Source organism: Pelobates fuscus, chromosome 5 (assembly GCF_036172605.1).
Source record: "Pelobates fuscus isolate aPelFus1 chromosome 5, aPelFus1.pri, whole genome shotgun sequence".
Taxonomy (NCBI): domain Eukaryota; kingdom Metazoa; phylum Chordata; class Amphibia; order Anura; family Pelobatidae; genus Pelobates; species Pelobates fuscus.
The window spans coordinates 201,843,441-201,861,089 of record NC_086321.1 but is presented as its reverse complement, the minus strand read 5'-3'; the positions used below and the strand labels follow the sequence as shown (position 1 = coordinate 201,861,089).

Here is a 17,649-nt window from a genome sequence, read left to right as displayed (position 1 = left end):
ACCTTCTTGTGTCAAACCGCATTACTGACTACTCATTCTCAGGTTCATCAACCATTACACGTACTTATTCAATTCCTTGTCCTGCCTCCCTTAGTTAGTTTCATTACTGGCTGTCAGGGCACCAGGAGTCTAATAGCTAATACTTTCTTAGACCTATATGCTTTACATTAGTCGTCCTGCAAGGCCAACACCCATCCTCATACTTGGAGGTACTACGTGCATCGGCCCTACTCACAGTTAGTCGCCTCACATAGTGGCATAGAAATGGCCTCACCTGTCATTCCCATTCTATCTTATGCTTTAAAAATCCTTTAGAGGCCGACACCCCATCACAACGTCCAGTGGCCACGAAATCCCATCACGCCAAAGCATAGATAGAGCCTCTCAAGCCGCATGGCATCTAGCAGGGCCTCACCCGTCACCAATCAAGTTTAATGGTTTCGCTACTTGGCAACAGCCAGTCAGTCAGTACGTTATGAGGGTATATTCAACTATACCTGTCCCTGCCCAGCACTCCTACTGGGTCTGATACAATGTCACGCAGGGACATAGCTAGTCATACTACTATTGATCTTGGACTACACCTCGCATCACTGCAGAACCTTTAAATGGCACATAAGTTACCAGCAACGGCAAATTATCAAATCACATATATATACATATAGCTACCACTGAGTGGGCTTTTTGGAAGGGAGGCAACTGCTTAGTGTTAGAGCTTTGTCTAGTATTAGAAACCTTCCCTGTTGTATAATTATATAAAGATTAAATCTATATAACTTGCACGTAAATCAGTGAGAACTGCCAAATTAATGGTATTTAAAGTTATGTGGCAGGTACTATTAGGTAAAGGTAAGTTCCTTCTGTTATAATAATACTGTATTAAGGATATCATGGGGTAAATTATATTAGGTTAAGTACAGTAGCTGGTTATCAGTACATGGATAGGCCTATCATTACAATACCATTCTGGTAGTGGCCATTAGCAGGTTAAATACAGAATGATATAACTGGCTACCTTATACATTTTGGTTTTAGGTATTCAACATTACATTTCATTCACATACATATCAAATTCAAGACCTCACTCTGTTCTCCTTACATTTACAACTCTGACTTTAACAAGGGGCTGTCTCTTCCTCGCAGGGTTCTCCATATACATTCAGGCATACGTTACATAACTCAATATTCAGTACATATTTCTGTACGTTCAAGAGGTCAAACAGGATATTAACTATCTGTCTACATCTCAAGTAGCTTAGGATACAGATTGCATGCCTTACCACGCAGATATGGGATATATCTGTTATGCTAATAATTAGGTTTAGTCACTCCCCCCTCGTACATATAAGCTGCTATGTTCATTCATGGTGTATTTTACTACTAGTACAATTCAGCTTCTCATCTAAATATCAGCACCACAGCATGCCTCTTTCTCACGGTATTGGGCCCCTTACTAACACATATCATTTTCTATACTATATCATTCAATTTGGCTTCCCTGAATTGTAGGTGTCACAACTGACTGGATCAGGGTTATGCCTGGCTCGAAGCTGTAGATAAGCACGATATACACTATACATATCTACATTTGTAAGTATATAGGTAGGTATATGGTGGGTCGGGGTGTGTGTATGCGAGTACATGTAAATATATGTATACGTTTGCTCGAGTGTATTCACACACGCTCTGGTTCATATATTTCAAACTATTGTTTTCACTGTCATGTTGGTAATATGCAATTAAGTTATCCTCGGTTCCTATTTCATAATTCAAGGGTCATTCAATTATTCTGACTCACCTTTGTCATATCTTACGTGTCTACATATGCCTCGAGCAGATCTTGACATATACACTTCATGAGAATACTGACTTGGTCAACTGCTATTAATTACTTTCTTGAGATAGGATCATATCCCAGGAATTGACAACTTTGTCACTGATCACGTATCTTGTTCTCCATTATAAGTTTTCCGCAGAGTCTACATTTTCACCAGTTATGACTGGAATTTAATATTGTTAACAACTTCTTGAGTACTCCGGTCGATTTTACTTCTTTTTGCCACCTGTACTTAAAACATTTTCAACACTACTATATTATATTTAACAATCTTCTCTCATCTTGTAAATTAGAATCATGTTGTTTCGTGTTAAACATCAAGTACTTTTCCTCCACCCTCTATATTACCTATCCTCAGACATCTTGCCGGTCATAGTCCTATCTCATTGATGCAGCTCCTTTTGAACCACACACGATCATGACATAAATACCGCCACTTATTTAGCTTTCTTTGGTTCTTCAACTCAAGAGAACTTATTTTCATGTACGTCACTTCACTAGACTACATTAAGATATCTCAACACAAGAGACAAGACCACTACGTATTACCCTTCAGCCAGACCAAATCTTGCCTAATCCCTCATTAACCTACCTATTACTAACTGTGCTCAGTAATAATCCTGAGTATTGAAATAACCTCTGTTCAAGGTTCCCCTACACTGCTTCTACTAGCCTTACATGACAATGCTCTTACGACAAGTAAATTTCAAACTTTATCTCAGGATATTACTGCACGGTCAGATAAGGTCTTAATTCAGGTAATTAAGCAGGTCACTCCTTCCCCATCAGTGCTGACAACCATACCTCCAGGAATATTTTGGTACATATACATGGGACTTTTAAGCGATGGAGGCCCTCCACTTACTCCAGATACATACATGAACCTGTTCTTAAATACGCCAAGTCTTCACTAACATGTATATGTATTATATACAGGGAGTGCAGAATTATTAGGCAAGTTGTATTTTTGAGGATTAATTTTATTATTGAACAACAACCATGTTCTCAATGAACCCAAAAAACTCATTAATATCGAAGCTGAATATTTTTGGAAGTAGTTTTTAGTTTGTTTTTAGTTTTAGCTATTTTAGGTGGATATCTGTGTGTGCAGGTGACTATTACTGTGCATAATTATTAGGCAACTTAACAAAAAACAAATATATACCCATTTCAATTATTTATTTTTACCAGTGAAACCAATATAACATCTCAACATTCACAAATATACATTTCTGACATTCAAAAACAAAACAAAAACAAATCAGTGACCAATATAGCCACCTTTCTTTGCAAGGACACTCAAAAGCCTGCCATCCATGGATTCTGTCAGTGTTTTGATCTGTTCACCATCTACATTGCGTGCAGCAGCAACCACAGCCTCCCAGACACTGTTCAGAGAGGTGTACTGTTTTCCCTCCTTGTAAATCTCACATTTGATGATGGACCACAGGTTCTCAATGGGGTTCAGATCAGGTGAACAAGGAGGCCATGTCATTAGATTTTCTTCTTTTATACCCTTTCTTGCCAGCCACGCTGTGGAGTACTTGGACGCGTGTGATGGAGCATTGTCCTGCATGAAAATCATGTTTTTCTTGAAGGATGCAGACTTCTTCCTGTACCACTGCTTGAAGAAGGTGTCTTCCAAAAACTGGCAGTAGGACTGGGAGTTGAGCTTGACTCCATCCTCAACCCGAAAAGGCCCCACAAGCTCATCTTTGATGATACCAGCCCAAACCAGTACTCCACCTCCACCTTGCTGGCGTCTGAGTCAGACTGGAGCTCTCTGCCCTTTACCAATCCAGCCACGGGCCCATCAATCTGGCCCATCAAGACTCACTCTCATTTCATCAGTCCATAAAACCTTAGAAAAATCAGTCTTGAGATATTTCTTGGCCCAGTCTTGACGTTTCAGCTTGTGTGTCTTGTTCAGTGGTGGTCGTTTTTTAGCCTTTCTTACCTTGGCCATGTCTCTGAGTATTGCACACCTTGTGCTTTTGGGCACTCCAGTGATGTTGCAGCTCTGAAATATGGCCAAACTGGTGGCAAGTGGCATCTTGGCAGCTGCACGCTTGACTTTTCTCAGTTCATGGGCAGTTATTTTGCGCCTTGGTTTTTCCACACGCTTCTTGCGACCCTGTTGACTATTTTGAATGAAACGCTTGATTGTTCGATGATCACGCTTCAGAAGCTTTGCAATTTTAAGAGTGCTGCATCCCTCTGCAAGATATCTCACTATTTTTGACTTTTCTGAGCCTGTCAAGTCCTTCTTTTGACCCATTTTGCCAAAGGAAAGGAAGTTGCCTAATAATTATGCACACCTGATGGAGGGTGTTGATGTCATTAGACCACACCCCTTCTCATTACAGAGATGCACATCACCTAATATGCTTAATTGGTAGTAGGCTTTCGAGCCTATACAGCTTGGAGTAAGACAACATGCATAAAGAGGATGATGTGGTCAAAATACTCATTTGCCTAATAATTCTGCACTCCCTGTAGTAACATGCTTAATTTGTAGGCTGTATAATCCTGTATGGTATACTCTTTTTGTTCTCTTTTTATTACAGGCCCACTGCATCGTCCGGCACACCACAACCAACTTTTTCATATTACTATATGTCTCATACAGGGACCTCACATACCTACTTCTCATATGCTCATTATGGCTTTTGATGCCGTTACCAGAAATGGAAGGCTGAGCCTGTAGTTATGGGAGGGGCTTGATTTCCCTTCATAAGGATGCCAGACCACTCCATACAGCTTTTAAAGCCACAACCATAAATATAAAAACATATATATAAAAATTTTGGATTTTGGTCAAGGGGCATGAGATGAACAAGTATTAGGAATTTGAAATTGCAAAATAACAAGTGGATTTTTTTAGCTACTATATAATCAAAAAAGAGGGTGCACTGGGTGTAAGCTGTGATAGAGCTGTTATACTACTCATGAAAGAACATAGAGCATAGGTAATGTCAGTAGTTCTATAGAAATATAATTCAATTAGTACCAAGTACTGCAGTATGATGAAGTGCCTTTGACATGCCAGTGAAAAATTAATAAGCAAATAAGTAAATTGTTGAGCAGTGGTCCCACCAGTGGCGTACTTAGAGCCACTACTGCACCCGCTACTCTACAAAAAACCCTGCCTAGTCCCCCTTTCACAACCCCCCTTCTACAAACCTCCTGCACCCCATTCACAAAAATTCCTAACCCCCTTTACAAGACCCCTGCCCCCTACAAATCCCCTGCACCCTGATTCACAAAAAAAAACTGCAAAAAAGCCTACAAAAACCCTGCTCACCCCCTCTTCAAGACTTCTGCCCACCCCCTCAAAAAATACCCCTGCTCTCCCATTCTCACAAAACCCTACCCCCTCTACAGACCCCTGTCTAGCCATCTCTACAAGACCCCTGTCCTCACCCCCTCCCTCTACAAGACCTGCACAGAGTGTCAAAGCACTTCTATTTAAAACACTGTGAGGGCGGAGCACGTTGACAGCATGCACTCCTTCTCATCTTTCCTTCTGCTGCCTGGCAGCGGCTCTCACTACGAGGGTGAATGGCACCACCGGAAGCAGTGGCACCCGGGGAGGACCACATCCTGCCCCCCTATTACTACGCCCCTGAGTCTCACACAATTAATTTGTTAAATTGAAATTCAGTATGCAACTAATCGGGTCTTGGGGGGCTAAAAAGCCTTTTTAAAGAAAACTCATAGCGTTGTACTTCTGTATACATACTCATTATATTTATTTATTTATAAAATATTTTACCAGGAAAGATACATTGAGATTTCTCTCATTTTCAAGTATGTCCTGGGTCCACAAAACATCGCATTGTTACATTAGGGTGCAATAGAATACAAAAACAATATTAATACACAATATATACAAAATGTACCATATAGAGGGGTATGTGTTAATGATAAAAAATGGGGATTCAATTCTTCTCCCATACTGTTGTATAATACCACATTAGTCAAGACGGACTTGCTCAATGGATGCCTATCTCAGAATGGACTTCAGAGGTTCCTAATTTATTGTACAAGTACATTTGCCATTACACTTATGTTTACCGGTTCAATGAAAACTCCACTCCTTCCTCTATGTATCAGAAGGATTTCCAGACAATGTTTTATTTTATAAATCAGACATAAACCATCTGAAACCCACATTGGCAGACCATTTTTGTTTTGGGTTCTGACTCTGAATTGTGCTCTGGATTCCAAAAACGAAAGATGATTAATGAAAAAAAAACAACCCAGAGGATTGAAGGCATGTAGTATTGTACATGTGTGTAGCACCACTGTATAACACTGGTAGTCTTTCCCGTCATCTGCAATACCATATTTCTTTTCTAAACCATAATTTTCTTACTAGGTTCTAGTGAAAGGTTTTTTTTAAAACATATAAATGTGCTGGTGTGTCTGGATAACAGAACAAAAAAATAGATTTCAAGTAAACTTGATACTTATGAAAATTTCAATCAGGAGCCTTTGTCAGCTGCTTTGTTCATGTTATGTTTCCTTAAATTTAAACATCTAGAAATGTATCTATATTGGCCATGCCCTCTTTATTTTTAAACACATACATCATAAAACTGTGCTTTCAGCACAGCAGTATGTCAATGTCATGCATCAAATCTGGAATGTGCATCAATGATATAGTTAGTACTTCAGACAGTGTCACTTGGAATGATAGATAAGCAATAAAGATTCGTAGTTAAACACACAAATACATCTTGCTGTTTAAAGGTGTTTATGCTTATTGAAAATCATAGACTGATTAACAGCTTGTTTACAAGAAAGAAAAAACTAACACATATACAAATATATGCCAACTGCCACATTTACAAATGTAATCAAATTAAAACTTGCCTGTTGTGTCAATATGACCCCCACATTAGTACAAAATAGATTTTACACCTCAACCATGATGGCCAAAAGAGTCATATCTGCCAAACAGCTAGTCTGCCTAGTCCCTACTAATGTACATCCCTTGGTGCACCCACAGATGGGTATTGGTTGTGGCTTCAGTTTAAAATAAATACATTAAATAAATAAAGTGTCACCTCACCATGGTTGAGCTCAAAATAGATAATGTGCAGGGGACATGCTGACAGGTAGTGTCAATGATATTGAGCAATGGAAGGAACACTATGATTTCCCCAGCAGCGGGGGCTCTTACAATGATAATGGGGGAGACTTAGTGTCCCTGCAGTCTCTCTGCCATTTAGTCTCTGCCATTTAGAAGTTAAATCACTTTTGTTTCTGTTTATAAAGTCCTAGTTACACCTTCTCTGGCTGTGACTCACCCAGCCGGTATTAAATATGTATTTTTGTATTTTATTTTTACTTGTAATCAGATGTTAACTTACTTTAGAAGTTTTATCCCCTGTACTGTAAATTGAACTTTAATATCATACAGGAGTCTCCTGCAAAGTGTTGAAGGCTATTAACAGAATAATAAACAGAATAATACATTCTAAATTAAACAGAATGTACAATAAAGGAAGTTTAACCCCTTAAGGACCAAACTTCTGGAATAAAAGGGAATCATGACGTGTCACACACGTCATGTGTCCTTAAGGGGTTAAATATTAAATGTCTCTTTACAGGAAGTGTTTAGGAAAGCTGTGCAAGTCACATGTAGGGAGGTGTGACTACAGCTGCTTAAACAAAGTGATGTAACTCCTGAATGGAAGAGAAGTGAGCAGTGAGACTGAAGTTGCACAATCTATAAACTAGAACTGATTGATTAATTAAGCTAACATTGTTTTGGTGGCTAAAGTGTCCTTTTAACTCTCATCAGCAGGATATCATATCATGATGCAAAAGGAAACAATTTTAGTTTTTATTTTCTCCTACCTAACACTATTTAAATCCACCCCATCCCCCATCTCCCTTCCCCCCCCCCCCCCACCCCATTTTCTCCACAAGGAACAGGCTGTCACCTTGAGCAAGTGACGTGGACTCCTACAATTGGCACTTTGGGGACTGACTTGGTTGCCAGACTAGTCCACTGACCAGATACAGTACTGTAAGTGTGCCTGGCCTGGAGTGGGGGGGGGGAGGGGGGGCAACTTTAGGATGTGCCTATACTGCCTTTCCATTGTAAATCCCATGATTTCCAAAATTCAGAGGAACGTCCTGATGCCAGGAACAGATGAATAATGGTAAAAACAATAATAATTGTTAACATGGTTTAGAGAGGGAAAAGCCCCATTTTGAATGATTGTTCCTACACTTATTGCCACAGTAGTGGTAATAAAGAGGTGGGTTCTTTTTTTATTTTGTAGACAATTTCTCTACATCCTCCTGCTTATCATCTGGAACAACATATGCCCTTTCTTGTATGACCTAATCTTAGTCAATTGATTTACCTTTTCCTCCTGCCATGATGGATATGAGGAGAAATAGCTGTTTACATTTTGGCAAATATTTCCTGTCCATAGTTTCTAGGTTTAGGGAAAGCCTTGGCTGGCTGTCCCTGTACAATTTTGCCAACTTCACCAGAAACTGTGATGAAGGGTTGTGCTTAACACCATATAGCCAGCTTTTAAGTAGACTTTTGCACTTAAAACTGTAATTTTATTTGTGTGTGTGTGTGTGTGCGCTGTTCCATGATCTGTAAAATGTATATATCTTGGTCTTTATGGCAGCACCAATGCCGGGTATGCCCCCAATTCCCCCATTTTCTGTATACTCACTGATACATTGCACACAGAAATATACATTTAAACTCACTTTATCTGCACAGGCACAGACATTCTTTATCTTCTTCATTAATTTCCTCTCCTAAACCTATCACCTTAAAAGACCAAATTGATTTGTGTGTCCACTGAACATCTGAGACATGGATAAGAGAATTGCACTGCAACCTGGCCAGTATTTATCTCATCTTATGAGTTCCTTCTTAAAATGGAATACAAACTAGTTTACAAGACAAACAGGACAAAGCAAGTGCTTTTTAATATTGCATAAATATGTAATACTATCACTTGTATTTTTTTCCAAAATGCCAATAATTAAAAAGCTGCCTAATTAGTGTGTGTGTGTGTGTGTGTGTGTTTGTTTGTTTGTTTGTGTGCGTGTGTGTGAGTGGGGGGTGGGGTGGAGGAGGGGGAAGGGGAGTGGCAGGTTACACCTGAAGTATGACATGCAATTAAATAAGAAATACATTTTAATATATCACCAAGAAAGTCTGTAAATAAAACTTATGTACTTAAAATTATGTTTTGTCTTGCAAGTTTAGAAAAAAAAGCACTTTCTTTCAATGTCAAAGTTTATTGTGTTCTCATTTTCTTTTATATTGTTTACTTCTATAAATTGTAGTCTGTGTAAAATAAATGGTGACTTTCTTGTTACAATAATACACTAGTGTGTCTATAAAAGTAAATGAATACACACATACTTCAACAAAACTGCTATAAAGTGCCCTAACAGGATCTAGGTATTCATGCAGCTGCCAACCAGAGGACTGGTGTTGTTGAAATACTGGGAAACACGATCGAGTTCAAAATCAATACTGGAATCTACATAGTTACCTGTCCAAGCACAGTCTTCAGCCACATTGGTGAAGTACTGTAAATCCCATCAGAAACAAATTGCTTTGTTTGGTTTTACTTAACAGATAATTGTTTGTACACAAGGAAATTAAAGAATTTAAGCTAAAATAGGTTAATTTCTCCAAATTATCAATATATCCAGTTCTGCTATTTTGGCCTCATACTTGCATTTCCCAGGTAAATTCTCAACAATTCATGATTTAGAAAATAACTGCCGATATATTATTATGCTACCAATAATAGAGAAGAGGTCAAGGCACTCCTATAGCTTCAGGCATGTTTATTAGAACCAAGGGAACACTGCAATGTTTCAACCCAAAAATGGCTCTTTGTCAAGCTACTTCACACCAAACAATGCAAACATTTATAAGCCATTAAATAGTGAAACACACTACGAAACACAAAGCACTCCAACAAGCACCTAACAGAAAGATGAAAACCTGGGCCTACATGTCAATACCGAACATGCGGATAAACAAACTGGAACCACCGAGGTAAAACCCAAGGCCCACCAGCATGGTAGCCTTGCCTAAAATCTTGTATATAGGCTCTCGTTCCCCCCCGATGGACCAGTGGGAGGTATCACGGTCCCAGGAGGGCCCATCCGGAGGCTGTGGCAGAAACCCATGCTGAGGTATGCTGACACCAAAATGATGAAGATCGTCACTGGGCCACCCGACAGAACACAGGTGCCAAGCATCCTGGCGTGGCTGGATGCTAAATTTGAGTACTTCTGGAGGAAACTCGATGAGCTCCTGAGTAACACCCGTGTTCAGTTCGAGGACACACCGTTGGCATTACCTTACCACTACCGTTCTGGAGATATGCCCGGCATAGCAATGCATGCCAGAAAATGGCGCCGAAGAAGAAGCTGTCTCCCACCGGCAGAGAAACCCATGCGACTACATCTGTCAGTAGCTACCACTCCGTGTAAAAGCAGCCAGCCTCACTCAAGCACACCACAACAACACAGCATGACATAAAAGCCAGGAACTGTATCTCTGTCTGTGTCAGGATTACAGAATGATCCAGCACGTAGAATTGTGTAACACAGAGGACGGATAGGTAACATATGCCGGATCTTAGAATGGCTGGACTAACGTACCAAAGAATAGTCAGGAATATCCGAGGTCAAGGGATACAGAAATAGACACAACGATAAGGAAAAGCCAGGAGTCAGGGATGCCAGAAAACAGAGAAGTTAAAAACAATGCCAAAGTGAAAATAACCAGAATAACCAGAATCAATAACGCGCTCTCGGATAACCACAAGGGAAACCACAACAGGGCACTGAGCAGGATGAGAACTGGGCCTAAATACCCCTCCTCTAGATCTGATAGGCTGTAACCGTCCTTTGACCCCCAAAGGCAGTTACCAGGTTCTATTTGCATAATTGCTGCTCAGCATTAACCCTTCTGTGGATTTGGTTGCTGCTCGGCACAACTTGTCCTGTGTGCACAGTAAATGCCATTAACCACATTTTTATGAGCGGATGAATACATGACAGTCTGTACCTCTACACAAGCTGAAACTGAACACATCCACACGCAGACTAACCTGGCAGAGGGACACTCTGGACTGAGATCTGGGATGGGTGAGTCCCTCTGTGGGGTACAGAGTTGTAAGGAGACCCCTGTATAGGCTGAAGGAGACTCACTGGGACATGAGACCTATGACATGCAGCCTCCTAGCCACCCTTTACTTGCTGGGTAGTATGCTTGGCACCTAGGTCTTAACCCTTTGTTTCATCAAAAGGTGCAACCCTATCAATTTTTAAGCAGTTCCAAACCCATGCCTATGGGGAGACTGTGGCAGCTGTAGGTGGGGGCTCCCTGAAAAAGCTCATAGTTGTTAGCAGTGTTATGCATAGTTACTCTATAACCCACACAAAAAAGATCTGTCTTAGATAAGCTTGTGACCCTAGAATCTTACACAAATGTCAGTATATTAATCTGAATCAGTACCTCATCTGCCTTAACTTGTAACTAGCGGAAAAATTATCCCACGCTAAGGTTCAAAATTTGCCTTTTGAAATGTCCTTGTGTGTCTTTTTTAAGAAATAGTATGCCTTTTGGGGTAGTTGGAAAAAGCAGCCTGCTAACATATTTCAAAATAGAATACGGATCCATTAAAACCCTCCCTGTAAATTCACACTTAAAAACCTGAACTTGTCACGTCTCTATTACATCACTGTAACTTCTCAAAATAGTGTCTAGGTCATACATTGGGCTTATTGTTTTACTCAGAAGAGGTAACTGAGCATACTTAGGGGGAATTTATGACAGTGGCATTTATCAAATGTACGAAATACCCAGCGAAAATTCAACATGTATGTAAAAAAATTGTAAAAAAAATTCTCACCACAAAATTTGAAATAAATTGCTAAAGAAATGGTGGCAAGTTAAGGTATAATATATGCCTAATAAGATACTCTGGAGTGTCTGCTTACTCATTGGAAGACCTTTGTGGGGTTATTTGAACAGTCAAATGGCTATAATGCCACAAAATTAGACATATGACCATCTATGCAAATTCCAACTATAGAAACTGAAATAGCATGGTCTCCTATATGGCATTGTAGCTTCACAGAATAGTGGCAAAGGTATACAATGGGGGTATCGTTGTACTCAGCAGATGTAGCTGAACACAATATGGGAATAGCACACACCAGCTTTACGAAATACACATTACAAAAATCTTGTTATATATGTATATGCCAAAATAAAGAAAAAACACAATTTTACTCCAATATTTAGCAGAGATAGGCGGTGAAATGTAAAAAGTGTAAAAATAGCCTTGTTATAGCCTGTGATGTCTACTTTATATAAATATATACTTTTGTGTGGCAATTTTGTTTTATGTGATGCGTATTCCAAGATAAACATACCAACTTCTAAAATTGTTTCACATTGAAATTTTATTTTAGACCTTGTAGTTTGTGACCTGTAACTTTCAAAATAAACTGAAATCCTACACATATTAGGAACTTTGTAAATCAAGACACATAAATTAATTGATTTTGAATTACTTTTCCATAGTTTGTATAAGCTGGGCATATTATGCACATGTTATTATTTGCCAAAACTTGGAAAAAAAAATGTTTTGTTTTTCCCCCATTATTTTGTAAAAAAATCAGAATTTATATATGAATATGTCACATCAAATTAAAGCCCTTTTTGTCATCTAAAAAATGGTTTATAATATGTGTTGGTACAATAAAGGAGAGACGTGCAAATTGCAGTTGAATACAAACATCATAAAATGCAAACATTGCTTGTGTCCTTAAGGGTATGTCCAGCTTCTGAAGCTGTGTCCTTAAGGGGTTAAGCAGCAAGTACAAGAGGGAGTGAACTATATATATATAAATGTGCGTGTGTGTGTGTGTGTGTTCCATGAAAAGTCTAAAATAAATTGTACATTAATCAATTACTCTTTAAATTTCACCATGCAGATTTACTTCAGGAGACTTGATGTGGAGCCATGACCTTCAAGGTGATAGTTATTGACTTTTCTCAGATAAAAAGCCTGTGGGAAACACGAGTCAAGAAATATAAGGAACATTGTAAAAAAGAAAAACAAAGGATTGAGAAAAGTGCTTTGCAAAAGTAAGTACATAAATGAAATCAATTAAGAATAAATATATATATATACACACACACATTTATTATACATAGATACATAAATATTGTAAACATTTTAGTATTTGGGAAAGATACATGTCATAGAAAGGAATAAAGGTTATGAAAGAGCATAGAAAATTAGTCATTAAATATTCATATTTACTTTCAAATAGCCGCATTTAAAGGACAAGCAGCCATGTTGAGTCAGACTCTATTGATATCTAACCAAGTGCTGCTTAGTTTAACTTCCCTGCTTCTGCAATTGCATTTTTTCTTACAAAGCAATGAGTCCTTTGTTACCACAGCAATTCATCCTATCATATGTCTTGCAAAGTTATATTCCATATAGCCATATACAAGGAACTCACAGTCCATGTAGTAGTGTCTCTTCTAAGTGCATTCAGAGGGTCCACTTCTTATTGACTTTGCATACATGAAAAATTCCTTCCACTCAAAGCAAATTCAAGATAAAAGTATAAGTAGTATAAGAAAAATATATTCTCTTTATTGCTACAAAAACTATCACAAAATGAATTAAAATATGGCAGGTAGTTGCGTGTAGTGCCACTATTTCTAGCCCAAGGGAAGCCACAGGGCTTAAAACACATCTATCTCGGCTGGACATGTTTTGCACCTTCTTAACAGCCCTGCTGTTGTGATTGTTTTGTGTGAAACTGCAATCGCAGGCAAGTTATATTGAGAAGCAGTTGGTTAAATAACAGTGGTATCCAACCCATCATGGCTGCTCAGCAAGATAACATAAAGTGTTATTCTCTCAAAAAAATCAATACACATATTTAAAAAAAATATTAAGTTTAATTAAATGTAATAAACTAAAAAATATTTGATGGCAGTTGTCCTTTAAACAGATTATTATTACATGGCATTTTTGCACTGAATAGGATATCTGTTCAGCTAAATAGTTGTAATAATCTAATCTGAGAATTAGAGTAGATGGACTAACAGCCAATTGGAGTAGATGGACTAAGAGCCAGAGTAAAGCCCTTAAGATCTAGCACATCTGGTTTTGATCTATGTATACTATAGACATTCACCTATGGATGCAACAAGATCACAAGCTCAGAAACAGAAGAAAAGTAACAAAACATTGTCAGTGCCACATGGACACAGTCCATACTGAACAGGAAAGAGCTTTGGATTCAAACGTCATCGGGTAACTATCATTAGCAGGTATTTTCAGTAAGGGTCCAGACAGTTCAAACATCAGGAACTAGATCCATGTAAAACAACAGGAAAAAAGTATCAACACACCGGGCTTCAGTTAAAATGAGCAGATATATGAAGAGTAAAGGAAAAAGCATATAATCTGTTGTAATTTGGAAAGGCGGCCACTCCAGACCACAGCACATATAGAAACCAAATAATTAATCAAGGCCGGTAATAGACATTTGCTCAAATAGTTCCTATATAAAAACTAATTTTTATTGACAACCGGTAATTACACATAGCAAAACAAATGTTACAAAAAAGTGATTTTTAAATATTCTTCGGCTCATGGGAAAAAAAAGCTTGACGGTCAAGTCTTATGTTTCACATGACGCTTTATAAAGAAAACAATTGAACAACACGTATGCAGCAGAACACTGGTGCACAGGTATGATTCAACAAATAGGCAGTGCCTTAAATGTGTGGGAATGACAACATTTAATCACTAAAAAAAAACTTAAAACTGAACTTAGGAAAAATGACAAAATATCTTCTATGGTAAGTTTTCAGAGTGTTCTTCCTGAACTGCGTCTCCATTAAAGAAAAAAATAGACATCTCAGAAGGACCCATGAGATTCGTTAGCAAAGAATAATAAAGTTGGTCCGACATGTTCAACTAAGATTTACTTACTGCCTTTTTGAAATTCTCAATTTCTTTAATAACCCATTTAGCTTTAATTACCTCCCAAGAAAAAAATATGCTGTACATTCTTGCATAACCTTTACAGCTTTAGTGGTTATAATGCAATACATATTTCACTGAGCTCCAATGACTTAATTCTCTTCCATTTTCTTTATATTTCTTTAAATCCTTGTTTTTAAACTTCACCCCTTTAAACCCTTACATAATTTGGACACAAACTACAATTCTTGCAAGCGTGCAACATGAGCCCATATTGCTTGCTCGGACTGCGCCACCACCCTATAAATAGCTCTTAATACAAACTAATGCCAATATATAGACTTTGTCTATACCACTAATTTGTGGGATAATAAACAAGTGATCATACAGTACAAAATGTAAAATTAATTAAACAATTTTTTGATGATGCATCATGAAAAACTTTGAAGTGATACTGAAAATAGGTGGGAGAAATTAAGCAAACATACTGAGCTTTGAGAGCAAGCAAATAACACCCTCTTTCCTGCCTGGCTCAATGCTCTGTGCTTGCTTGTACACTACAGTAAACTGCATTGGTTATGGAGCTTAGTGCTAGTAGCTTAGTGCTAGTGTTTCTTTAAATTTTAAAATGTATATCATCAGTGTAATATGCAATCATCAATGGGGTTATAAGTGATTATTAATCAAAAGTGGCCGAGGAGCAATACTTGATTTGTCAATCCTTTAGTTTCCAGTTCTCACTTGAGGTCTAAGGCTATTTTATCCAGAAGTGTATCCTGGTTTTGTGCTGCCCTAGGCAGGACAAAACTCAGGCGCCCCCCTCCCGCCCGCGCCACCCTCACCCAACCCTTCCCCCCCACCCGTGCCACCCCCACCCAACCCTTCCCCCGTCCCGCCTTCTAAATACACACACATTCACTGACAGCTACGCATACACTAGCTAACAGAAACACACACTCGCTAACAGAAACACACACACACTAACACACACTCACTAACAGACACACACTAACAGACACACACTCACTAGCAGATACACACACACTCACACTAACAGACACACACACAGTCTAACAGACACACACAGTCAGACACACACACTAACAGACACACACACACACTAACAGACACACACTAACAGACATACACAGACACACTAACAGACACACACAGGCACACTAACACACACACACACACTTACAGACACACACACACTAACACACACACACTAACACACAGACACACTGACATACACACACACACACTAACATATACACACACAGACACACACACACACACACACACACACTAACAGACACACACTAACAGACATACAGACATACAGACACACTAACAGACATGCACACACACACACTAACAGACACACTAACAGACATACACACACACACTAACAGACACACACTAACAGACATACACACACACTCACTCACACATTTTTTTTTTTTTACATTTAACCCCCCCAGTCTCCTTACCTTTGGGAATGCTGGGGGTGGTTATCTTTCTCCTTGGTGGTCCAGTGGCTGCTGGGCAGTGCTGGCAGGCAGCGGGCGGCCAGCGAGGGAGCACTTCCTCTGAGCACTCTGCTCAGCTCCCTCGCGCGCCTCAGAGTGAGGCTGGGAGCCAGAATATGATGTCATATTCCGGCTCCCAGCCTCACTCTGCGGCGCGCGAGGGAGCTGAGCAGACAGCTCAGGGGAAAGTGCTCCCTCGCTGCCTGCCCGCCCGCCGAGCAGACAGCACTGCCCAGCAGACAGCAGCCTGCACGCCCGGCCAGCATGTCTGTTAGCCGCAAGGCTAACAAGGCATTTGCCTGGGCGTTTGGGGGCGGCTTTTTTTTGCCGCCCCCTGGAAAATGCCGCCCAAGGCAAATGCCTTGTTTGCCTCCCGGCTAAAACGTCCCTGATTTTATCTCTAAGAATGCCAAACATGATTGGCTACCTTGAAACTACTCTGACAGACAAAGAAACAGCATAAATTATGGCTTTTTTTTTCACCAGCGTGAATGGAGGCTTAAAAATGTAGAACAATGAGGCACATCAGTTCAGATTTATGAGAATAATCAGCTTCTTGCACATTATAGAAATTACTGTATGAAACATTTTAAAGGAAATATAAAGATCAACGAATCACCAGCAGCAAATAACTGGTTAGATGGTTATTTTGAAGTTATTTGAAGTTATTTTCGGGTAACACTTCAGATGATTTATACTGTAGGAAGGAATTAGGCTTTACTCAATGAAATGTTTTTAAGGAAAACGAAAATTCAAATAGAATTATTTTCAAATAATTCTCTAGTTGCTTGCCCGACATGTACGGCTATTATTGGCATTTCCATATTAGATCCTTAAATGGCAGCTTCCTTGATACAAGAATGACATTAAGGATGTATAAATTATACAAACCTTACCACAGTATTTGCCATGCAATATTTCTAAGACAGATTAATATCAGCTCTTGACAATGACAAGTCCCTCAGGGCCAATATGAAAGATTGTCCTAACATATCATATAAAATTCCATTGGAAAGTTTTGAAGCTGACAGATTGGCTATAGAAGATTACATGTGAAATCAAATGTTCTTAAAAGTATTAGTTTTTAATGGAAGCTTCCTGTACTTCTATAAAACACACATAAGCAATCACCATAGAAAGTAACATGATTTGGCTTCATAAATTGAATTTCTATTTCTAAAATAGCATTGACCTGAAAAAAAGTCCACATCTTTATTAACCCCTTAAGGAATGGAGGACGGTT

The 17,649-nt window shown here is 39.0% G+C and overlaps 1 protein-coding gene across 2 annotated transcripts in view; it reads left to right on the top strand.

Moving 5' to 3' along the window:
- Nucleotides 1-17,649, top strand: part of LRRC2 (leucine rich repeat containing 2) — a 356,803-nt gene that overhangs the window by 75,631 nt on the left and 263,523 nt on the right. For both annotated transcript variants that reach the window (XM_063457177.1, XM_063457176.1), the window contains exon 2: nucleotides 12,857-13,010. In XM_063457177.1, coding sequence (XP_063313247.1) covers nucleotides 12,886-13,010 — 125 coding nt within the window. In that variant the 5' untranslated portion in view covers nucleotides 12,857-12,885. The remainder of the gene's footprint in view (nucleotides 1-12,856; nucleotides 13,011-17,649) is intronic.